The 24,200-nt window shown below is 59.7% G+C and overlaps 1 protein-coding gene across 2 annotated transcripts in view; it reads right to left on the bottom strand.

Moving 5' to 3' along the window:
• CAMK2B (calcium/calmodulin dependent protein kinase II beta) overlaps positions 1–24,200 on the bottom strand; it is a 95,235-nt gene that overhangs the window by 44,876 nt on the left and 26,159 nt on the right. For both annotated transcript variants that reach the window (XM_082846069.1, XM_082846068.1), the window contains exon 2: positions 16,672–16,766. In XM_082846069.1, coding sequence (XP_082702195.1) covers positions 16,672–16,766 — 95 coding nt within the window. The remainder of the gene's footprint in view (positions 1–16,671; positions 16,767–24,200) is intronic.

Raw genomic sequence — 24,200 nt, 5'->3', positions numbered from 1 at the left:
CTCCTTCACCTCCACATCCAATGCAGCAAGCACTCTTGTGGCCCATCCTGTGGGGGGCGTTGGGGGGGAGGGTGGGCGGGGCAGCTACAGCATCAGCAGGCAAGATGCAGCCCAAGAGTCACCATTAGGAGGGATAAGTGGAAAGTGGCCGCAAAAGAACACAAGCGGGGTGGCTTTCACTTTTCCGTCTGTATGAAGCTCCAAAACAGGCAACAGTCAGCATAACCAGCTGGGGGGCGGATGGCTTTCCACAGACGTGAGGCCCACTCTAGAGAAGAGCAGGGGAATGGTTCTCGCAACATCCAGGACCACTGCTCGCCCGCAGGGTGGAATTACAAGGGCTGGATGTGCACGGTTGTGGGTTTGTGGGTTGTTTTGTTCTTTCATAGTGTTTCTTTTTACATTTATCATTCTGAACATTTTTCAAACTTAAAGTTGCAAGAATAGTACAAAGTACTATTGGACCGCACTTCTGTATCTCTGTCCTTCCTATACATACACTTAGCTCCTCTGAAGCATGTGAAAGTAAGCCCCGCATTCGGTGTCCTTCTACCAGATAACACTCGGTGTGTTTCATAAGAACAAGGACGTTCTCTTACATAATCTCAGGGCAGTTACCCCACTCACTAAATCCAGTGCAGATACGATACTCAATCTAACCCACAGTCTACGTTCCAATTTTGTTCCTGTCCCCATAATGTCACAGCAGATTCCTCCTGATGTGGACGGCACCTGAGCAGCTTACCCTCATGCAGATGGGGCCAGAGGAAGGCTGAGGTCAGAGAGAGACAGGAGGCTATGAGGCGGTGGGAGCAGGGGTAGTTTTCTCTGGAAAAACTGCCTGACTGCAGTCATAGATAAAAACCGGGAGAAAAATCCATGTGGGACTCCATCTTTGGAAAGCAGATAACAAACAACTATATGTTTTTACTGAATCTTGTCACCAAGGACAGAGAGCCTCATCCAAAAAATCTGGACCTACTCCGAGGCATGTTCGGGGGGATAAATTATTTGTTTGGGGTCGAGAAGAGACACCATTACTCAGCCATAAAAAGAAACGAAATTGAACTATTTGTAGTGAGGTGGATGGACCTAGAGTCTGTCATGCAGAGTGAAGTAAGTCAGAAAGAGAAAAATAAATACCGTAAGCTAACACTTATATATATTTTAGTATAACACATACTAAAAAAAAAAAAAGTTTCCGATGAACCTAGGGGCAGGACAGGAATAAAGATGCAGATGTAGAGAATGGACTTGAGGACACGGGGAGGGGGAAGGAGAAGCTGGGACAAAGTGAGAGAGTGGCATGGACATATACACACTACCAAATGTGAAATAGGTAGCTAGTGGGAAGCTGCCGCATAGCACAGGGAGATCAGCTCTGTGCTTTGTGACCACCTAGAGGGGTAGGATAGGGAGGGGATATGGGGATATATGTATACGTATAGCTGATTCACTTTGTTATAAAGCAGAAACTAACACACCATTGTAAAGCAATTCTACTCCAATAAAGATGTTAAAAAAGAAGAGACACCAGGCTGCCCAGCCCAGGTGCTGGTGTCCACCCCACGGCCACGCAGGTCACTGACACTCCCGGCTGTCCCCTTTCCATATTGGGCCCAGCAGCACTCAGCCAGAGAGCAGCTCTGAAACTCTGCATCACAACACGTGGTCCGAGCTGGTAAGAGTCCAAGTGTGTACATCACATCAAGATAGTAATTGCTTCACTCTGGGTGGCAGAATTACGGGTAATTTTTATTCTTTATATTTTTTTCCCCAAATTGGACAACAATCTTGTGTTACTTTTATCATAGGGAAAAATATTGTTTTTTTTTTAGAAGTTTGATCCTGTCTCCAGGGAGCACAAAGCCACTAGTTAAATATGATGAGGGTGTGTCATAAAACCCGCTATGGTAACATTTGCCCTGGAATTAAAAATCTAAGCTGATATTCCATGACCTCAGATGAGAACCAGAAGCCACAAGAGGGGCTGGAGGAGGAGGCTGTCCCTCTCCGGCCCAGGAGGCCCATCGCGGGCCCAGCACGTGGCCATGTGAGGAAGAATCCAGCATCCTAACTCTGCCTGCATCCTATGATTTTCTTTCTACAAAGTTGAGGCATCATTTCTGAATGTCCAAATGAACACCGTAAAACCCACCATAGACATGGTGGGTTTAATTTAACCCAGTCTGGTTGGCAGGAAGTGTGTCCTGGCTCTAAACCACCAGTGGGAACCTGGGAGGACACCTCCACCCCACCGCGTCCCCCAGCGGACAGCAGGATGTGGGACCGGCCAGCAACCCCGAGCAAGCCCTGTGACCTCTCAGAACTGCCGCACCTACTCATCCCTGCCAGCCTCCCTCCTTCCCGGGGCCCTGGCCTCAGGGACCTGCCTGGACTCAGAAGACCACAGCAGTGACCACCAAGCAGGCCCGTGGAGAGAAGGCAGTCAAAAGGCTGCCCATCCCACCCAGGACCCATCAGCACCCCGGGCACCCCAGCCCAGCACCCCCTCCTGAGGGAGGTCCCAAGAGTCCTCCTGCGCAGCCAGACCCTGCCCTGCCCACCGCAGTGATGGGCAGGCAGCGGGTGACCCCAGGAGGGGCCAACCAGGCACCTGCCAGGGCTGTGGAGGCCACGGTGCCTCGAGCCCAGCCAAGAGGCTCGAAAGGGCCCTCCCAGGGCTGTGGCCTGGTGCCCTGAGGGTCCGGGTGCCCGGAGCTGCCCTGAGGCCCAGGCACCTGTTGCTCGTGGCCCTGCTACCACGTCGGCTGGCGTTTTGTTACGGAACATCGGGACGTGTCTCGGAACGTGAGCCACACCTGTGCAGGTTTGAACGCAAGGACGCGTGAGCCCCGAGAACCCGCCCCACTGACACCCCCGTGCATCCTGTCCCCAGAGGGTGTTGGGCCCCCTTTCCAGGGTCGGTCCCTGCATCACCCCTCACGTGCCCTGCCTCTGGGGTCTGAGGGCGACCTCTGAAATAGGACATGGAAAAATGGGGAGCCAGGGAATGAGGGCACAAGCTAAGCTCCCCGCCAGCCTCCAGAACCCCACCCTGTCAAGGCGAGACCTCTCCGCCCTCCTCCCCGCCACAGACCCAAGGCCAGCACTGACCGTGTCCCGGGGACCCATGGGACACTGGTTCTGGGTCCCAAGGAGCAAGTGCAGCAGTGACGTGATCCCTGAGGACAGCGGAGTCGGGGTGCGGGGGATGGTGCTGCCTGAAGGAGACTCAAGGGGGCGCCAGAGTGGGGCTTTGGAGGAGCGTGCCATTCATGCGGGCACAGACTCGGTTCTCACACCCCCTCTGATGTGAAGCTCTAGGGAACCCCTGAGTTCAGCCGTCTCTTAAATGCTCGGGTGCCTGACAGATCCACACCCCACATGGAGACCAGCCTAAGTGCCTGCGGGCCTGTAGCCAAAAAAGCGACGGTCTTGCGTCTGGGGCAACCTGACGTGCACGCGACACTTACACCTGCTCCCGCGAGGGGGCCGGCAGAGGCAGAAACAAGCTATTTATTTCTCCTAGCAGAGAAACACCCCATCGATAAAACACGGCATTCACTTATACTCTATAAAAGCGCTTATCAAACAAAACAAAAAGCACTTTACTCAAAGACACCAGCGACACTGGACCTGCCATCACCAGCTGTCACCCGCCTGAGCTCCTGTCACAGCCCCTGAGGCCCCAGACCCTCAGCTCTGTGGCCCGTGCCCCAGCAACGCGGGACCTGGAAGCTTCTGGGTGATTCTGCCTTGATCTCTGTGCAGGCCCACCCTGCACTCTGGGGGTCCCCGAGGTGTGGCGCCGGGTGACCCGGGAAAGGAGGTGGCCCCGTGCAGCCCTGCACGCCTCACGCTGGTGCACACCCCACACAGGATGGCAGCTCCCAGACCCCAGGTGCCCCCAGGAGGCGGGGAGGGGCCCGCTTGGGGTTGTCACTGTGCCGTGGCTGGCACCCACCACTGCGAAGGGGATGGGTCAGGGGACCCCAAGGGGCAGGAAGAGACAGGCGCTGCCACACGTGACCACAGGGGGGCGCTGTCCACTCACTGTAAGCGTTAACTTTGACTTCAGTAACTCCCTGTGGAATGGCAGAGAGACTCAAACTGGCTCTTCCCCGCCACGAACTAACTCATCAACAGGGCGAGTTCTCCCAGGCAGGGACCCCCAGGTGGGGGCAGCCGGAGCTGAGTCAAGAATGAAGAGGTAGCAGCTGAGGGCAGGGCGGGAGATGCCGCCCTTGGAGGTGGGAGAGGATGTCTGTGGGCCCTGCTGCACCCTGCAGGGTGGGGCGCACGGTCGAGAAACAGGCACCCAGAGGAGCTCAGAGTCCCCAAGGCCAGGACTGGACCTGAGGCTGGTGGCCTCCCTCACAGCCCCACAGTGACGGCCGCCTTCCCAGCCGCCACCTGCTCCCTGGCTGTGGGTGACTCACAGCAGAGCGGGGCGGTTGGGGGGTGAGAGGAGTCAGGAGAAGGGCAACGGAGGGACGTGGGTGGGCGCCTGGCCCCTCTCCAGCTGCCACGAGCGGCAGCAGTGCCGTCACCGGCAGAAGGACACCCGCGAGGCACCGGGCACGGGCAGAGGAAGGACGGGGCGGCGGGGGGAAGACAGGAGGCCCAGCCGTGAGGAGGGGCTGCCACCCTCTCCCTGGGGCTCGGCCTAGGACAAGTGCGGCCACGTCCCGGGAAGTCAGGAGTAAGGACAGGTCAGGCTGGACCGAACATGAAACCCCGCGTGGAAAGCCCACACCGCCTGGCACATGGAGGGGTTCAAGAACGCTCTCTCCTCCCCGATGCCTACTGGACCCCCCTAGGCCCTGGGGCCGGGCGGGCTGTGTTCACTGGGGAGACCCCACCTGCACAAGGGTCTCTGCGGGCTTCTGCATTCCCCCCCCGCCCACCCTGGCTGGAGGATGACCTGGCCAGGGAGAGCTGGGGACGAGGGGATGGCAGAGGGCTCTGCTGGGGTCCTGGCCTGGGACATGGGAGGCTGGGACACGTCAGGGAACCGGCTGGAGATCGTGGGCCACCATGGCTGCTGCCCAGGACACTCCGCCAAACTCAGCAGCTCCTGGACACCAGTCAGCAGGGATCTGAGCTTCAGGTTGGGGTCAGGCCCCCGCCCCGGGGTCACCATCCATTTCTGCACTGAAGCATAGACGCCCACCCCTTGTGGCCAAGGCCCCAGGGGAGAAGGATGCCCACAGGATCCGGGTGGACAGGCTGCGGGGCGTGGGAGTGTGCGTGTAGCCAGGCCCCAGAGGGTGACATGTCTACAGAATCACCTTCCTGAACACGCAGCATGGGGGTGCGGGTGTGGCTGGAGGACGGCAGCTGCGGGGAGTCCAGGCAGCAGCCCCTGCCCTTGGCTGCCTCGCCTGTCCTCACCCGGGTGGGTGTGACCAAAGGTCAGGCGTCCTGTGCCAGCCAGAGACAGTGCCTCCCCTCCCCGGGGGGGGGGGGAGGTCAGATGCCCACGCTGCCCACCTCAGGAGGTCCGAGGACAGCCGTAGCCTGCAGGGCTAGGGGCAGCTCCCACGTCCCATCCTGGCTGTCCAGCTGTTGGCTCCACAGGGTCAGGGGCTGCCCAGGCTCCTGTTCCTTCCAGGCTAACCCAGCAGTGAACCCAAACCAACGTCGTCAAGCTGGGGTGTGGCAGGCTCGCCTATGGGCCGGGCTCAGGTGGCCACTGGGACACTGGACACAGGGCCCTGAACGGGACCAAGTCTTGTTCTCTGAGTCTGTTTCCCATGTGTGAAAAGGGTTGGGGGGTGTTCCCAGGGAGAGGCCACGGAAGAGAGGAAACCCCAGCTGCCGGCCCCTCCCCGCTGCCTGCCCACAGAGCTGGGCACCTGGCCTGTCATCCTCGCTGCTGTTCTCGCTTCCCTCCTCCAGCCTCCGTCCAACACGACACTCAGGACCCCAGCAGTTGTCTCCTCTCCAGGGGCTTCTATTCTTCCAAAGGGAGGTGGGGGTCCGCGGCTGCATTGGACAAGGGCAAGGACCCATTGTCCCCAGGTGACCCGCGTCACTGGGCCCCGGGATGCGTCATCCGGGGTTCCCTCCTCTCCTTCCCACCCGTCTCCACCACCTACGCCATCGGATGGCACAGAGAGCTTTCTAGACTCTTCAGAGGCTCACGGATATCCACATCCCACTCCATGCGGGCTCACGGTAATCACTGCCCAGCATCAACTCCTTCACTCAACGTGTCCCAAAGCTGTCAGGGTCCAGGGGAACAGAGCGCGGGAACACGGGCCGGAAGCTCTTGTGGTTCCAAGTTGCTGAGTCCGACTCTGCTAGGACATCCTGGACATTCACAGCAGCCAGCGGGGTTCACAGCAGCGCCCACGGCACCCTCCAGCCTGCGCACCTCGCCCTACCACCTACAGTCCTGCCCTGAGGGTCCCAGGAAGGGGATGAGCAGGCCTGGGGGTGGGTGGACCAGGGCAGACAGAGGCTGGTTCAAGTGTAAGCACCAGCACCTGCTGACCCTGGAGGCTCCCACCTCAGCTTCAGCCCCTTTCTGGGTGCAGCAGGGACAGACTGCAGGAGAAGACAGGACTTTCGGGAAGGACGTCCCCAAGCCAGGGCCTCGGGGGCTCTCGCCTCCTGACAGGGCTCAGGGGGCTGGCACATGTGGGAGCGACCCCAGGGGCAGCGCAGGGTCCTGCAGCGGGCCGGTCACTGTCGAGGGGTACAAGCTGGTTCAGGAGCTGGAAGAAGGTCACAGGGGAGCGTTGCCCTGGGACCCTGGTCGCTCCTCTGCTCCAGAGCACAAGAGCGTCTGCGGGTGGCCTCGGATTAGCCTCTGCTGTCCGCTCTTCGGCTCTCCAGGGCTCCCCGCGACAAAGGGCTGTTATTAACATCGCCTCCAACTTTCAGATGTAGGACGCGGCACAGGAAGGCCGTGGGGTAGGGCCTCGGAGCTGGGCCGCCAGCCAGGGGGGCTGGCGTGGAGGCCTCAGCCATCCTATGGTCTTTCTCCTGGGGCTTCTCAAGCCTTCAATGGGCTAACATGCTTGACCCCAGCCTCCTCACCCAGGGAACATCTAGGGCCCTGGGGGCATCCCATCCTGCTCTGCATCCAGCACTGGGGTCCCCAGGAAGGTCTAGTCACGCTTCAGGCCCTGGCGGGCACTGGCAAAGCCATGATTATGAAAAGAGCAGCTCCCATGGTAGTTTCCTGTGTGTGTTTTCTTTTTAAAAGGCGGCACGCAACCAGCCATGATGACACCAGCGTCACCTGGCAGCCACACAGCCCAGGGAGGGCACCTGTGTGGGTCCTGCAGCTGCCACTGCCTCGTTGGGACAAAGAAAGGGCCCTCGAGGGGCAAGGACAAGCTGCCAGGTGTATGGGAGCTGGGCCAGCGACCTGCCGCTCCCCACACCGCAGCGCTGAGGCCTCTGAGCTGTTAGCTGGCCACGTGGTCCCCAGAGCCCTCCCTCTGCGGTCCCCGTGGCCCTTCAGCTGCTCCTCCATGGGAACAGATTCGCCCTCTTCAGGCTCAGAGCCGTCATCACCCAACACGGGGCACAGCTCAGCTCTGAAACAGACGTGGCATTTCATGATGTAAGGCCTGGCACTGAGGCCCCGTGTGATGTGCTGCCCTGATGGCCGGTGAAACCGGGAGGGCCCGAATGGCCTAGCTGTAGGCTTCCCCAGCCCGGTCACCCAGCCAAGCGGCCCTCCTCCCAGGCAGACCAGGAGCAGAGCAGACCTATCCTCAACTGGTGACCTCGGTCCCCTGCCAGCAAGGAATTATTCAAACAAGCAACCACATTCCCCTGGGGCAGCCAGGGGCACCCCACTCTCTGGTCACCTGTTCATTCTGCCCCAAGTGCACCCGAAGTGGCCTGCGTGACGTGCAGTGTCCTCCCCGGGCTCTGAGCCTGTGTGACACAGACTGCTGTCCATCTCAGCTGTCCGGGGTCCCCATCCTGTGTTTGGTCATGCCCACGACCCTAGGGCGGGCTCCCACACTGACTAATACGCAAAAAGGAGGTGATGTGAATAAAAATGACTACCTCTCGAGTCCTCAGTTTTGTCAACTGTAAAATGGGACAGTATCACCCTCCAGTACAGCAGGGCATGGTGACAGCAGGAGCCCACCAGTGGCCTCCTCCTTTCCTGCTTCCTTTCCCAGCCCCAGTGCAGTACGTCCTATGCCGGGGGTGGGGTCTCATCACAGCCCACCCCAAGATGGCACCCGTGACACTGCCACAGCACGGCGTGCTTTCCAGGCTAGGGCATGGCCCCCAGAGGGTGCAGGGCTTATTCTGTCAGGGTCCTACTCAGACTCAGCAAGGCCTCTGGGACGCCTCCCTCCCACCAGCCTTCTCCTTCCATCTGTAGTTACTGGTGGCCCAGACCACCACCTCCCAACAGACCCCTCCTCCAGCTCAGTTCTTGAGTTGAAAGCGCTCTGCTCCCCCCACCCCTTCATCATGTTCATTAGGGACCTACTGTGCGCAAAGCACAGCCTTGGGCTCAGGGAGGGAGACCAAGAGGCCCCTGCACCCCGCGCCGCCCCACCCCCGCCCCGGAGCTGGGAGACAGGCTGTGCGGAGACAGAGAGCCAGCCTGCTGGGAGCCAGGGGCTGCCGTGCTGACCAAGACAGCGGGTCCTCAAGCCTGTGGCTGCCCCTCTGACCCTACGCTCACCTCCAGGGGGGCCCTTGGTGCATGTGGGGTGCACAGGGCTGCCGGTAAGGACCCCTCCAGATTTGGGGAATGACAGGAATGGCTGATAAAACAACCCCACAAGGGCCCGGGAGTTCGTGGAGATTTCCTCCCAGTAACCCTGGACCAGTCCCCCTTTTAGGCGCTGCCACCTCCCCACCCTCTCTTGACCCTCTACAGCTCAATGGGGTGGGCACCGCTGTGGCCTGAGTTCACAGAGCATCGCTATCAGGCCCCCCCAGCCCCTGGGACTCAGGGTTCACAGAGGCAGCCGTGCCCCAGGAACAGACACACCCCAGAACCAGGGAACAGGGCCACGGAGCTGCCACATTCTCCTCCTCACAGGTGAGGCCACCAAGCACATGGGGGTGTCCACCAGGACCCCTGCCCACACAGCCTGGCCTCCACCCCTCCTTTCTTCTCCTCTCCTGCCTTCACTCCAGTTTGGGGAAGTTCTGACTTAGCCTGTTTGAATAATGAATTAATGGCAAAGACCTCTTCTCTCAACAACTCTGTTTGGCATTGCCTGATAAAACACAAAATGACCAGTTAAATCTGAATTTCAGGTAAGCAACAAGGTTTTTTTCATATAAATATGTCCCAAGTTCAGATAAATAATTTTCTAATACAAGTATGTCCTGTGCAGTTTGGGACATATTTGTCTTCAAAGATTTTTCACAGCCTATCTGAAACTCAAATTACTTCTAAATCTGGCCACCGCAGCAGGTTCCCTCATTGCTCCCCCATCCTCCCCCTGGCATGGGACTGGGGGAGGGTCCCCCCCGCCCACAGGGGCCCCCAACTTTCCCTCTTCCTCCCTCCCCACCTGCAGGTGGGCGCCCCCAACTCCGCAAAAACCCAAGTCCTGGCAACAGAACCCGGGAGGGATGGGTCTGTCCAGTTAAAGACTGAGCCTGGGGCCAAGGAAGGGACCCTCCTATTCCACCCACCTTCCGGGTCCCTAGGAAGACCCCTCCCACTACCCAGGGTCCCCTGGAGCCCCGATTCGAGAGCAGGGTCGATCAAAAGCTGGCTGGGGGTTTGGGACATACTTATTCTAAAAAAATATTGTTTATCTGAAATTGGGACATTATACGGTGAGGCCCTGACTCCGCCCCTGGGGCGCTAGGAGCTGCCAGGGAGGGGCAGGGGCGGGGCCGCGGAATAGGCGGGAGGGGTGCCCAGGCTGGGGAGGGGTGCCCGAGGGGGGAGGGGGGAGGGGGGAGGGGAGGGGAGGGGAGCCCAGCGCCCGCGGCGCATGCTCAGCCGACCCTGCAATGCGGCGCCGCGTCCTCCCGTAACCCAGTTCCGCGGATTCCCCGGCGCCCGTTATCCTCTGACTCGGTCGTCTTCCCGTTTGTGGGTCGCGGGGGGCTGACAGCAAAGCGGCAGCGCCGGTTGCAGCAGGAAAGCCCCCGGTTCCTGCTGGGCGAAGGCTTCCGGGCAGGTTTGGCCGGGGTGCAGGCTCAGCCCCAGAGCCCCTAGGGGCCAGACAGCTCCGCCCTGTCACAGCTCCGGCAGGGGTGACCCCAAGGCAGAAGGGGCCACACAGGCCCTGCGGAGGGGGTGGCCCCAGGTGAAGGTAGCTGGGGGTAAACTGGGCATCAGCCTGGGGGCGGGAGGAGGCTCAGAAGTCAGCCCCAGATCTCAACGTCTGTGGCCTGTCTCACCTGTGCGCTGAGTCCCTCACCTGTGCGGTGACTCCCTCACCCGGGCCGTGAGCCCCACCTATGCAATCAGCCTCCCACCTGTGAGGTCAGCACCACCTGTGAGGTCAGCTCCCCACCTGTGAGGTCAGCCCCCCACCTGTGAGGTCAGCCTCCCACCTTTGAGATCAGCCCCCTACCTGTGAGATCAGCCCCGTGCCTGTTGAGGTCAGCCCCCCACCTTTGAAATCAGCCCCCCACCTGTGAGGTCAGCCCCCCACCTTTGAAATCAGACTCCCACCTGTGAGATCAGGCCCCTACCTGTGAGGTCAGCCCCCCACCTGTGAGGTCAGCCTCCCACCTTTGAGATCAGCCCCCTACGTGTGAGATCAGCCCCATGCCTGTTGAGGTCAGCCCCCCACCTTTGAAATCAGACTCCCACCTGTGAGGTCAGCTCCCCACCTGTGAGGTCAGCCCCCCACCTGTGAAGTCAGCCTCCCACCTTTGAGATCAGCCCCCTACCTGTGAGATCAGCCCCATGCCTGTGAGGTCAGCCTCCCACCTTTGAAATCAGACTCCCACCTGTGAGATCAGCCCCCTACCTGTGAGATCAGCTCCATGCCTGTGAGGTCAGCCCCCCACCTTTGAAATCAGCCCCCCACCTGGGAGGTCAGCCCCCCACCTTTGAAATCAGACCCCCACCTGTGAGATCAGGCCCCTACCTGTGAGGTCAGCCCCCCACCTGTGAGGTCAGCCCCCCACCTTTGAAATCAGACCCCCACCTGTGAGATCAGGCCCCTACCTGTGAGGTCAGCCTCCCACCTGTGAGGTCAGCCCCCCATCTGTGAGGTCAGCGCCCCACCTTTGAAATCAGCCCCCCACCTGTGAGGTCAGCCCCCCCACCCATGAGGTCAGCCCCCCACCTGTGAGGTCAGCCTCCCACCTGTGAGGTCAGCCCCCCCACCTGTGAGGTCAGCCCCACACCTGATCCACCCTGGGTCCTCCGCAGCTGGGTGAAATCTAGAGCCGCCCGTGTCCCAGGCTCTGCTCATTACGGCTGTGGGATCCTGAGCACATCTCTGCTTCTGTGGGACTCAGTTTCCTCGTCTGTGGAATGGGGCGCCCACCACCGACCTCCTGAAAACTGCTGCTGAGGGTCAGGACACAATAAATGCCTAAGCCCTCGTTCCTGTGCAGGGTCCTTCCCCCGAGTTCAGCTGCAGGCCGGGGTCATTTCTGGGACACCTGCTCCCTGGACACTGGGGGCCAGTAAGTACTAATGGAGCTCAGTCCATGGGGCTCCCTCCAAAGGCCAACAGCCCAGCCCCTTAGTGCTGGCAGTGAGCGGGGGGAGGAGGAGGGGGAGGGGACGCAGGAGCAACAGGAAACCTTTGTAAGCCTCGTGGGTCCGATGCTCTCCTTATCCCCCCACCCCGTCAATTAATTTTCCTCTAACTGCTTTTGTTAACAGTAGTTTAATAATCTCCCATTATTCAGTACATTCACAGCCTCTGAATGCCTCACAGTCCTCTATTTAATTATTAAATTAAAAAAATCTTACTCTTCCTGCCTTGGGCACAAGCTGGGTGTAACCTGCAGTGTGCTCGTGGCCTCAAGGACTGCCAGCTACCGGGTGGGACAGTGCTTGTGTGTCCAGCACCAGCGTCGTCCTCCTGCTGCTCTCCTTATCCCTGGAAGCCTTGAAGGACTAAGCCTGTCTCCTCAGCCCAGGAGTGGACACCCTCCCTGCAGTGCTGAGTGAGCCCGCTCCACACTGCACTGAATATGAAGCCGGCACAAGTGGGGCCTCCCCTCCGGCCTCTGGGTCCAGTCTCCACTTCCCCACTCTCCCTCTTTCTAGGGCGCTTGCCTGGCGTCCTCCTCCCCACCCATGGGCCGCTCCCCTCCACCCGCGCCTTCCAGGACAACAGGTGGGGCAAACATCTCTGAAATGGCCTTTGTGGGAAGGGGGCCGGTCTGGCGTCAGGACCCTCTGCTGGGAGCATGTTGGACCCTGCAGAACACAGGTGCAGGCTGCACGGTGGTCACCAAGATTCAGGGAGGAGCAGTGGGCTCCAGGCCTCCCCTCCCTGCTTCCCCACCACCCTCAGTCTTCACCATGGAACTTCTCCTGAACTTGGACCTCCCAAATGCTCAGGCGCTCAGTGACCAGGGGCCTCCCCTGCAAACCCCACCCTGCAGCAAACCCTCTTCTAGACCTCACTCCACCCAGTCCCTATCCCAACTTCACACCTGGGAGACTAACCTCACTCCAGCAAAGACTACACATCTGCTCTTTCAAAATCCATTCACTCGGGCTTCCCTGGTGGCGCAGTGGTTGAGAGTCCGCCTGCCGATGCAGGGGATGTGGGTTCGTGCCCCGGTCCGGGAAGATCCCACATGCCACAGAGCGGCTGGGCCCGTGAGCCGTGGCCGCTGAGCCTGCACGTCCGGAGCCTGTGCTCCGCAACGGGAGAGGCCCCAACAGTGAGAGGCCCGCGTACCACAAAAAAAAAAAAAATCCACTCACTCAAAACATTCATTCATTCATTCAAAAACATGGAGAGCTCAGCACCTGTCAGGGCCTGAGCAGGGTGTGGAAGACACAGTGGTGAATGAAACAGATGAAGTCCTGGCAGTCTCGTGGGAGAGACAGCCAAAAAATAAAAACAGGGTGCTTAGGTCCCAGATTCCCACTGGAGGCTCAGGGGAAACCCCTCTGAGGAAGTGTCATCAACAGGAGTTAAGCAGATACAAAGTTTAGGAAAAGCATTTCCAAAGAGAAGGCAGGTGCAAAGGCCCTGGGGTGTACAGAACCAGAAAAGACCAAGTGCCTGAGCAGAGCTGCTGGGAGGTAAGGAGAAGACAGGGCCAAAGGCTGAGTGTCAGGCCAGGTGAGAACTTTGGGTTTTATGGAGCCAGCCCCCAAAGGCTGGTAAGGAGAGGGTGGGATGTTCCTACGTGTGTTTTCCCAGGCTCTGGGCCAGGAGCTGGGAAGGCCCAAAGACGAACCCACTGCATTTGCCCTCAAGGAGCAAGTGATCAATGAAGAAATGTCTAAGGTGACTGCTTCGGGACCTGGGGGGTTCCAAGCTGGATGTGAGGGCCCAGGGAGGCTTCCTGGAGGAGGAGTCCTGGAACCTGCAGGCTGGGCAGGATAGTCGGGAAGAAGGCAGCAGGTGCCCTGGCAGCACCACACTCAGCCAGCTCCTTCCAAGCACCTTAGTCCTTCTCTCACCCTCACAATGCCCCTCTGAGGTAGATATCAGATTTATCCCAATTTTACGGCTGGGGAAACTAAGGTACAGGGTGGCTAAGTAACATGGCCAGGGTCATACAGTAAGGTGGTCAGGGCCGTGCGGCGACGAGACCAAACCCAGCAGCCTGGCTGCCCCATTGCTGGTTCACACTCAGCATAAAGATGAGGGTCGGGGGCCCAAGACCCTCTCCCCTCGCCCCTTCCGCTGCCCACTCAGCTCGGAAAGCCCCGAAAGGGGCTGGAGAGGGTCAGAAGATCCCTGGGTCCCTGCACAGGGAGGTGCCAGTTGTTTCTCGAACCCTCTTCCGTTACAGAAACATGCTGAACACTATGGGTGAAATGGTGGCCGGCCTGGGATCTGCTGCAGATACATGGGCAGGGGTGGGAGATGGGGAGGGTCACAGATGAAAACTAAATTGCCTGGGAGCTGGAAACTGTTGTGTCGAAGCTGGGGGCTCCTTCTATCATTTTTTCTATATTTGGGGATGTTTGAAATTTTCCATAATGACGAGGTAAACGGGGGGAACAAATGCCCAAGACCTCCACAGACCTGCGCAATGCAGGGGCCCAAGAGTAGAGGCAAAGCAGGGGGTGTCCTGGCTTCCCTGGCCCGGAATGTGGTCCCGAGGGAAGGTGACAACAGACAAGGGCTGGCTGCTTCGATTCCAGACTAGTCTGGGCTGGCGGCGCTGCCTGCCACCATTCAACCCAGGCTACGCCCAGCCAGGAAGGAGACTGAGGCCAGGCGCAGGGCTGACGGAGCACCAGGTCTGCACAGCTCCACATCGGTGCCCTTAGCAGGGGTCTCCAGGGGCCCAGCCTCCGGGACTCAATGGAAAGCAGGCTGGCTCTCAGGAAGTGGGCAGCAGGCCTGCTACTGCAGGGGTGGAAGAAGAAGCAGGTTGTAATTGTGGAGCACGAAAGGAATTTCAGACTTCCACTGCTTTTTTTTTTTTTTTTTTTTGCGGTACGCGGGCCTCTCACTGTTGTGGCCTCTCCCGTTGTGGAGCACAGGCTCCGGACATGCAGGCTCAGCGGCCATGGCTCACGGGCCCAGCCGCTCTGCAGCACGTGGGATCTTCCCGGACCGGGGCACGAACCCACATCCCCTGCATCGGCAGGCGGACTCTCAACCACTGCGCCACCAGGGAAGCCCTTCCACTGCTTTTGATCCTCCCGATTTATAGAACACTTTGAGGATATAAACAGGGGAGCGTGAGGTTCCTTGAAAGGAGTTGCGTGATTCCACGGAAACATACACAGGTGGTTTTCTGCCTGAGTTCCACAAACTCCTATTCATCCTTCAAGACCCATCCAACCTCCCTGTTCTGTCCCCTGTGCTCCCACCCCTCGAATGGGGCTGTAGTGGCTTGTTTGGGTCTGTTTGCTCATCACCCCATCCTCAGTGCTGGGCACTGACTGGGAGAGGCTAGGTAAAGCTGGTGGATGAGTGAGGGTGTCCCTCATGAATCCATGGGACCTCTGAAGGTGGGCTCTCTCTCCTCCTGTGGCCTGGCACAAGCCTATGGAATGAAGCGGAATGTTCCTCCTGCTTTAGAAACTCCACGGACACACTATGCGGACACATCCCCCTGAAAACATCTGACACTGGTGGCTCACCACTGCCGCACACCCAGTGTCAGTAAACACGGAAGCTGCCCTGCATCTGGCGGCACCACGCACACAGCAAACGCTCAGTAAATATTAGCTTGTGCATTATGATTACGATCACAGTTTAGCTGCGGGATCTGAGCTTTCCCGACACAAACACCCCAGGGCTGTCTGGCTCGCAGACTCTCGTCTCTGCGGGGCCCTGTGTCATCCTCATCACCCGAGCACAAGCAGCCCCTCAGCTGGGCTGGGACAGCAGCACCCGCCCCTGGAAACACTCAACCCTGAAGGCCTGGGACGCAGCAGGCGCCCAAATAACACCTACACGCAGCTCAGCGAACCGCAGAGCGGGCTCAGCCGCCTGCCCACACAGGCCGCCGGGCTGGAAACTGCAGACCCTACAGACGGAGGCGTTCTCAGCACCCGCCTCGGGGAGGGACTCGGGCCAGGACTGCCTACGGTCAGGGCCTCTTTGCAGAGAAGGAGCCTCTCTGTTGGCTCCGATTTGTGTCTGGGTGTTAAGTGGGGTCATGTGTGTGCCTGGAGGTGGGAGACCGTCAGGCCAGGGGCTTAGCTCCCTCTGCCAAAGGGGTCACCCAGCCCCTCCTGTCTGACCCTGGGGCTGGAGATCCGTGGGCTCCCCACAGCACAGGGGGCGGCAGTGGTGCTGCTACCTCACTGGGACGGCCCATGCCTCCACACCCACGCTGGAGGCCCCACCAGACCCCCTGCCTGGCTCCCGGCCCCCTGTCCCCTCGGTTCTGTGCTCTGACATCACCTGCTCAGGGCGGCACCTCCACCTTGGCCTTGTCGCCCCATGTCATCCCCTGCCCCGACGTCCCGCCTCATCCCCGCCACGTGGAACTCCACTGGATCCCACGAGGGCAGGGGTCTGTCCGTCTGCCCAGAACGCGCCGTCCCCCAGCAAGGGCTCTCGACGGTGCTGGATGGGGTGAGGCCACATGCCCGGCGCCAGCACCAAGCCCACCCCTGCAGACCCCCGAGCCCTCCCCAGCATAGGCAGATGAGTCCCCACGTGCATCCCTGCGTCCGGAAGACCGGCGGGGGCTGAGTTAGGAAACGTGCCGTTCGTGCCGCCCCTCAAGCATTGCCCTGTCACCCAAAGTCTTCGGGTCACCGAGGCCCCCTCTGGCCCACAGTTCATGGGCAGACGACCTTACCTGAGCACTTCAGCCACCTGGCCGCACGCCTCTCCCCGTCCAGCCCTGGGGAGGTGAGGCAGGGGCTCCACGAGCCTCCAAACCGGAGCGACAGTGCAATTCCAGATGTGAGGGTGTGCGGGTGCGTCTCCCTCCCGGCCCCACTCGGCCACGGGCACCGTTCACGTCCCACTGCCCCCGCTCCATCTGTGCCCCCCGTGAGCCACGGGCCGAGCCCGATTCCTCAGGACGGGCTCCAGCCCCGGCCCCCGGCCCTCGCCAGCCAGCACAGCCATTCCCTACCTCTGGCGGATAGCTTCTTGGTGTTGATGATCTTCGCTGCATACTCATGGCCGGTGCAGAGCTTGACACAGCGTCGGACCACAGAGAAAGCCCCCCTGGGGGAGAAATGGGAAACAGAGGCAGGGAGCCGATTAATCCCCCGGTGAACACCCAGCACCCGGTCATGAGGCCCAGCCTCTGTGCGAGGAAGGGGCACCCCTCCCCCAAAACGACTCCCAGCCCACCCCGCCCAGTGCCAGCCCGGCAGGGGCCCCTTTCCCGGCAGCTGGCAGAGCCCAGCCGACTGGCACACCCAGCTCCTGCGAGACACCCCGCCTGGGCATCCTCATGGGCCAGCTGGACCGAGGGCCTCTAAGCGAGCATCCTCCCTCACTCTATGCCCAGGACGTGAGGCCCAGGGAGTCCTCCCAGAGCAATGAACCCTGGCCCAGCTCCAGACGCGGAATAGATTGGTGCAGCCTGCGGGGACTCTGTGAAGGTTCTGGAGGGAGGGAGAAGCATCGCATAATTAAGCTGCAAAGCTGGAGGCCAGGGCCCCCTCCCCCGGATCCTCCACCAACACTGCCCCAAGTTACAGCAGAGGCTGCAGAGTCCCATAGCAGAGGAGACATGTACACGCCCACAGCATTAGTGCTCCTGAGACGAGAGGGGACCAGCCTGGAGAGCCAAGAGAAGGGAACCCAGGAGAGTGGGTGACCACTGCCAAGGCCATCGAGGCGTCCTGCACGTGCCCCCGAAACAGTGACCCTTGAGAGGAGGAAGTTTTGCAGGAGGCGGCACGGCAAGCCAGAGGCCAGAGAACAGGCCCGTGTGGGTCCAGGGCAGGCGTGGGGCACAGGCCGGAGGGAGCCTGGGGCCCGTCAGAAGGCCCTCCGCGGTATTCAACTTGTCACCACCGTCGGTTTAATTTGATTTGAGATCATCTTCGAAGAACATTAGACGCAGCACGTATGAGACACAGCCGGAACGGGAGATGTCTTGGGAAGGGTCCAGACTGGAGGCCGCCAGGGAGAGGTGGGCACAAAGGCCACAGGTGGCTGAGCAGGTGGGGCCAGGGGGGCTGGGGACACCCCGACCGCAGGCCCCTCCCCCGCCTTCCCTCCCCAGAGGCCCTGCAGGCACGGCCTCCATCAGAACACAGCCTCCCCCGACCCCCCTCATAACCCCACCCTGGAGCCCTGCTGCCCACGCAGCCTGAGAAGCCCACCAGCTGCCCGAACCCGGACTCTGGGCCCCAGGAAAGCAGTGTCTTAAACAGGGAACGCTTTTTCACTCTAATCCTGTTTGAGATCAAAACGTCATTAAGACAGACTATTCACTTCCTTGGAAAATAAATAAATATTACGCTAAATCTATTTGAACATTTTCTTAACGACCCGGGTCTTTACGATGGCTAGCTGTGCTCAGAGCCGTAGCTTTGCTTTTCCAAAGTCAGCCAGGGAACTGGGCAGCGGCTGCCTCTGCGGGACGGGGAGCCGGGGGTTGGGCGGGGGGCACACAATTCACTCTACATCCTCTGTCCTGTGTGATTTTCTCACTACGTGCATGGGTTACGTTCTCAAAATATTCTTTTATTATTTTTTTTTTTAAGAAAAAAACATAAAGAAAGGATTTTTTTTTTTTTTTGACCGGTGAGACTAGCTTGGGAGAGAGCGTGGTGAGGGGGAAACGCCACAGGCTTCGAGCAGGTCTGGGTTCAAGGCCTGCTCTGCACCGGGTTGCACCCTCTGAGCCTCAGTTTCCCCATCCATCTAAGGAGCGGGAAAGGCTCACAGAGCCACTGCGAGGGCCGCCCGAGGCTGCGTTGGCCTCACCCTCACCAGCCCAGCCCAGCCCTGGTCTTCGAATCCGCTTCCTGCCCAGGAGGGTGGAGGGTATCACACGTACAGGGCTGAGCCGCCACCCTTCGCGTTCTGGCCCCCAAAGCGCACGGACAACCACTGGCTCACGAGCCTCCTTGGGATAGAGCTTCCTATGCCAGAATCCGACCCCACGATGCTGGAAGTTCCCAACAGCCAGAGGGCTGCTTTCAGCATGGTGGGCGCCAGGCGAGGCACCAAGGGGCCCTAGGGTGAGCTCATCCCTGGAGGGGGAAGGGACCCACGCAGCCTGTCCACCGGCTGCTGCCCAGCCAGGGTAAGTACAGGACTAAGTGACAGGGAGCCGGGAATCCTCCCTGGCGCACGGCAGGATGCGCCTAAATAAAGTGAACGAGAGCCGGCAGCCAGATGGACGATCCTGGACAGGCTGCCCCACTGCCCCACATCTTCCAGCTCAGACCCTGCTCTCTCCTCCGTAGAAGGCTCTGGGCTGGTGATGAGGGCAGTGCCAGGCGGGCAGGAGCCAGACGCTGGAGGAAACCAGGAAGGCGGCAGGCACAGCTCCCGGCATCCAGCAAGCGCTCAATAATGGTGCTCACAGGCTGCACTCAGGCTGGCACAGGGCCTGCTCCTGGACACAGGCCTTCCTCTCCTGGAGTCCTGCCTGCCGGGTGCGGGGGGGGGCACCTCTGGAGGCCCCTCTGGTGGAGGGCTTCTCCTGCCCCTGCTGCCCGGCCTGAAGAGAAGTTCTAGAAACAGCTGCCCGACCCCCGGGCCCGGCCACCCCTCCCTGGTCTGCCACGGGGCACCTGCACTCCAATGCCTGTCAGCTATAAGGGGGAACCTGGGCCGGCCTGGGGTGAGGCTGTGCCGGGCCCCTGGGGAGCCCTCAGAGCTCAGTCTCCCAGCTGAAGACACGTGGAAGTCACCAGGAAAGCTTGGCCAGGCGCCTGCGGAAGCTCACGAGTTAGAGGGCTTTCGGTGACTTAACTACCCAGAGGGAGAGTGCAGGGAAGAGGCTCTGCCCCCGATGACCACCGCCCCTCGGGCGGCCCCTCAGCTCCCCTCTTCCATCCTTGAAGCCAGCCTCCCGGTCACCACCATGCCCCAGTCTCCTCCCACCCCCACCCCAGGCATCCGCCCCCTTCCTGGTCGCTTTGCTAGTTAGTCGAGGCCCATCACAAGGAAGCCCCCCAGAAGCGCCAGTGCCGTGCGGGCCATGGGCTGGGGGCCCCGACACCTTGAACATCACAGACAACAGTGAGGCCAGCAACCACCCTCCCTCAGTGCTCACAGCATCTGCCCCCCAGAAACTTACAGTCACTGAGACAACAACACGGACGAAGGGCCCGGGTCCGTATCCTAAGCGCATCCCCGCTGCCCCCAGGCAAACTCCTTTGCATCCTTCAAGACTCAATTCAGTACCTCCTCTCGGAAGTCTTTCCCAGCGCCCACGGGAAGTCAGCCTGGTCTCCTCTGGACGCCGGATGCTGCACGTGTCTCGGCCCACTTTGCCCACTTCATTATAATTACTCATCTGTCCAGTTCTGGCCCTACGCTGTGGCTCTCCACATGCAATCGGGATGCTGGGGTCAGGCACAGTGTCCAGACTGTGATAAGAGAGTAAGAGCACCACAGGTCGACTGTGGAGAGTGGAGATGCTGGACCTCAGCATGTGTCAGGCCAGCGGGACAAGAAGGACAGGGAGAGCCCGGGATGGGGCAGACTCTGGACCGCAGGCCAGCAGGAGAGGGTCACCTCCCGAGGCTTCCCTGGATGAGCGGGAGTGTCTGTAGGTGGGGGGATGTCTCCTATGGAGCGGAGGCCACGGAGCCCCTGATCAAAGCAGGAGGCTCCCCACCGTACCCACAGATAGGCTGGGATGAAGATGCAGAAGCACACACAGACAGGGCGGACAGTGGACTGCATCCGGGTGGGACCTGCCTGCACTGCCCAACACTTGGACCGTCCACGAAGGGCGTGGCGGGTGGTGGCCGGCTGCAGGGTCAGCAAGGTCACCCAGCCGCAGCTTGTGGGGGAGAAGCCAGGAAGGTGGGGGTCTGGGTGAGGGTGAAGGTCAGGGAGGGTGAGGGTGAAGGTCTGGGTGCGGGTGAAGTTGCCTGGGAAGAGGGTGCGCCTGGTGGGGGGACCCCCTGAACCTCGAGGTCGCCACACGATGCCCGGTGTGGCACGTACTGCTGCGCTCGGGTTTCGAGTGATCTGAATAACATGCTCAGAGGAGGAGGCTCCCGGGCACCAGGCATGTCATGGGGCTTTTAAAAATCAGGTAAAGCTAATGAAAGGAAGAAAACACTCTTTCAGTCCTTGCCGGCTGGTGGATCAGAAAGCGCTCTCCTGTCCGCTGTGGGACCACAACACCAGAGAGGCCGGCCAGAGAGAGGGGGATGTTAACGCCAGAGCTGCCTGGGGTCCGGTCTGCTGCAGGTGGGCGCCCAGCACTGCTGTGGCCGCGCGGACCCACGGTGGCACCCGAGGGTCAGTCTCTCGCCAGCGAAGGGGGTGACTGGCCCCTGCACACCGGGCAGATGCAGTGAGCCAGCCAGCGGCTCCCCATCCCCTTTACTCTCTCTTTGCTCCCCGTCCAACCTGTGGCCATGCCTCTGAGCTGCCCCCGTGACCGCCTGCCCGCTGCCACCTGGAACTTGCCCCTGACACTGATTACCTGCAGCCCCCATGGAGGCCCCCACTACGCCTGCTTTGGGGACCTGTCCGCTCCCTGCTCTGTTGGCCGAGCCCAGCTGCCCAGCCTGCCCTCTGCCCGCTGCCCGCTGAGGCGAGCTGGTGTTGGTGGGAGAGGCTGCTGGGGCGGGAGGGTCCGGTCTTGCCCTGTCCCCACGGCAGGGACACAGAAGCGCTGACCACGGATGCTGCTCTCGGGACCCTGCGTCCAGGGCCTGGGGCTGCAGGGCTTCCTCATGACGGTCACAGGCAGCACGTGCAGAGGTCCCGGCACGGAGCGGGCGTCAGAATCTTGCAGCCCGGGGAGCCCCTACTTCTGCTGCTCAGCAGCCGCTCCGCGCTTCCACTGCATCCCTCCCAGTAGACATTCCAGGGACGTGGTGGCTCCTGTCTCCACCGCCCCCATCCCTGGCTCCAGCCCTGCACCCGACTCCGGCTCTCTCCACCCAGTCCCGGCCTCACAGGCACCTGCCTTCCTGCCACCAGGGCTGCGAGCTGTCAGACACACCCGGTGGCCCAACAACCCGGGAGATCCCATCCATACTCTGCTAACTCAGGTGCTCGGGAAGCGGGAATTCCTGACAGCCAACCAGAGACAAGGGCCCACGCTCCGACCCGTCCACAGCCTTCTTAACTTTCACAGCCCAAAGCAGCCAGGAGTCCCGAGGGAAAGGAAAGGACCAAAGCCTTGTTTATCTGCTTTGTAAAGGCTCCCACACAGGGTGAGCGTAGGGGTGCCCGCTCAGTGAAAACAGCCCTCCTGGCCCCCGACTCCCCAGGCAGATCCACACAAGAAGATCTTTCTGGAACAGGCTGAGCAGGCAGCAGAGGCACTTGGCTGGTCCAACGGTTTTATTTACCGCGTTAATTAACACATGGATGTCCTGAACCAGCCTGAGGCCGGGTACGTCCATTCTGCCAGGCCTGGGCTGCCCCAAGTCTGGCTGAGGAGGGTCTGGGCCAGCGCTCGGGGGTGGGGAGGGCGGGTAGCGGGGAGGACAGCCCAGCAGACACGCTCACTCACCACACCAGGCCCTTCGCTTGCTTGGATTTGTGGATTTAAACTACGTCAAGCTGCTGCTTATGTGTGTATTAGCAAAAATTTTTTTTTCTACCTTTGATTAAAATGACGGGGGAGGTCCCTTTATATTTTTAATCTGAACCTAAGCAATTTGGTAGAAAATAGGAACTTCTACATGAGGTTGTTGTGGGGGTTTTTTCCTGCTTATAATAACAATTTTAAAAACAGAATCCCTGCTCACAGCAGAAAATGGAGTAAACAAGTGGTTTCAATAGAGCAAGTCGAAGCCGCCTCCATCTCCGTAACCCGTTGTCTGGCATCCCACGATGTTCTGATGTGTCTCCAGTGAGGTCTGCACCACAGGAAGGCTTTCCTCTTCAACACTCAGGAGACTCTTGCTGTTTCTGTTCTGCTTTTCCCTCTCACTGCTTCCCCACCCTGCGAACGACTCTTCCACGGCACGATCCGGCAGCTACATACTGCTTCACTGGTGGACGCCCTCCAGGGACACCAGGAGGCTATGGGACCCTCCCCAGGCTCCCCGGCCTCGGGGTCAGAGCCGGTGAGGAGAGTGTGCTGGCTCCGAGGGGATTTGGGCAAGCACGTGCCATGCTGGGCAGGAGCACGAGGTCCCAGCACAAGAGCTACGTCCAGAGCGCAGGCCCATGAGGGCTGCCCAGCATCCACCAACAGGACGGCACACAGAGATCAGGGGACCGTGTCCCACTCCTGCCCAGGATCCAGAATGTCCTGGGTTCCAGGACAGGGCCTGAAGTAGACACACTAGAGACCGACACTGGACAACATTTAATCCCTGTGGTCTCTGCAGCATCCTGGCATGCCTTTTATCAGCGCGTGAGTTCCTGCTTTTATATTTAACATCACAATTTATATATTTAACATCACGCAATTCCCACTCTCTGACCTAGATCGCATATACTTGTCATCTTCACCATAGAGAACGTTCCTTCCATGGGTAGCCGAGTGCTTCCTTGATTGGCAGGCATTTGGGGTGTTTCCAATTTCCCTGCTTGTAAATGCCTGCCGTAAACATCTCGGTTATTTCTGTAGAGTTTATTTCCAAAGGCACAGTCGCTGGGTGATTTACAACCCACGCCAGCGATGAAAACGCCACCTCTTGCCACTTCCCCAAAGTCCGACCCTGGCCTTTCCAAGGTCCTTCCTTGGAATCCTGGCAGCTCCCCAGCCCCGACCTCTGAGCCTGGGCCAGAAATGCAAGTCTTAAGTCATCCATGCTGTGCTAGGGTACTGGGGCCACCACAACACAGTACATGGGCTGGGCAGCTGAAACAACAGAGATCGTCCCACAGTTCTGGAGGCCGGAAGTCCAAGACCAACATGTTGGCGGGGTCGGTTCCTTCTGAGGCTGTGAGGGAGACACTGTCCCAGGCCTCTCTCCAGCTTCTGGGGTTTTGCTGGTGATCCCTGGGGCTCCTTAGCTTGTAGAAGCATCACCCCCATCTCTGCCTTCATGTTCACATGGCATTCTCCCTGTGTGTCTCTGCCCAAGTTTCCCCTTTTCATAAGGACACAGTCCTACTGGATGAGGGCCCACCCTCCACCTCAGCTTAACTAATTACGTCTATGACAACCTTATTTCCAGATGAGGTCGCATTCTGAGGTACAGGGGTTAGCAGTCCACATCTGAATTTGGAGGAGACACAATTCAACCCATAGCACATGCTGGCCCCCAACTCTGCCTTATGGAATCTGCCACTGCGTGTACCAGTCAAACATTTCCCAAATGACCATCATCACATATTAGCTCCACAGGATGTTCCCGGATGTTAGGTACGAAGGGGGTTCTGTGGGCAAAAGGGTTTAGAAACCAGTAAGTTAAAATGTTTTCCTTCCTTCCTTCCTTCCCTCCTTCTTTCCTTCCTTTTTTACTGCAGGACTTCCCAGGGCCTTTAACATGGTCATCTGTACTGTGAATTTCCAACCAGTGAGTATGAGGTACAGCCTTT

This window comes from Leucopleurus acutus, assembly GCF_964270905.1.
Source record: "Leucopleurus acutus genome assembly, chromosome: 9".
In the NCBI taxonomy this organism is placed as follows: domain Eukaryota; kingdom Metazoa; phylum Chordata; class Mammalia; order Artiodactyla; family Delphinidae; genus Leucopleurus; species Leucopleurus acutus.
This window is presented reverse-complemented; position numbering and strand designations above follow the sequence as displayed.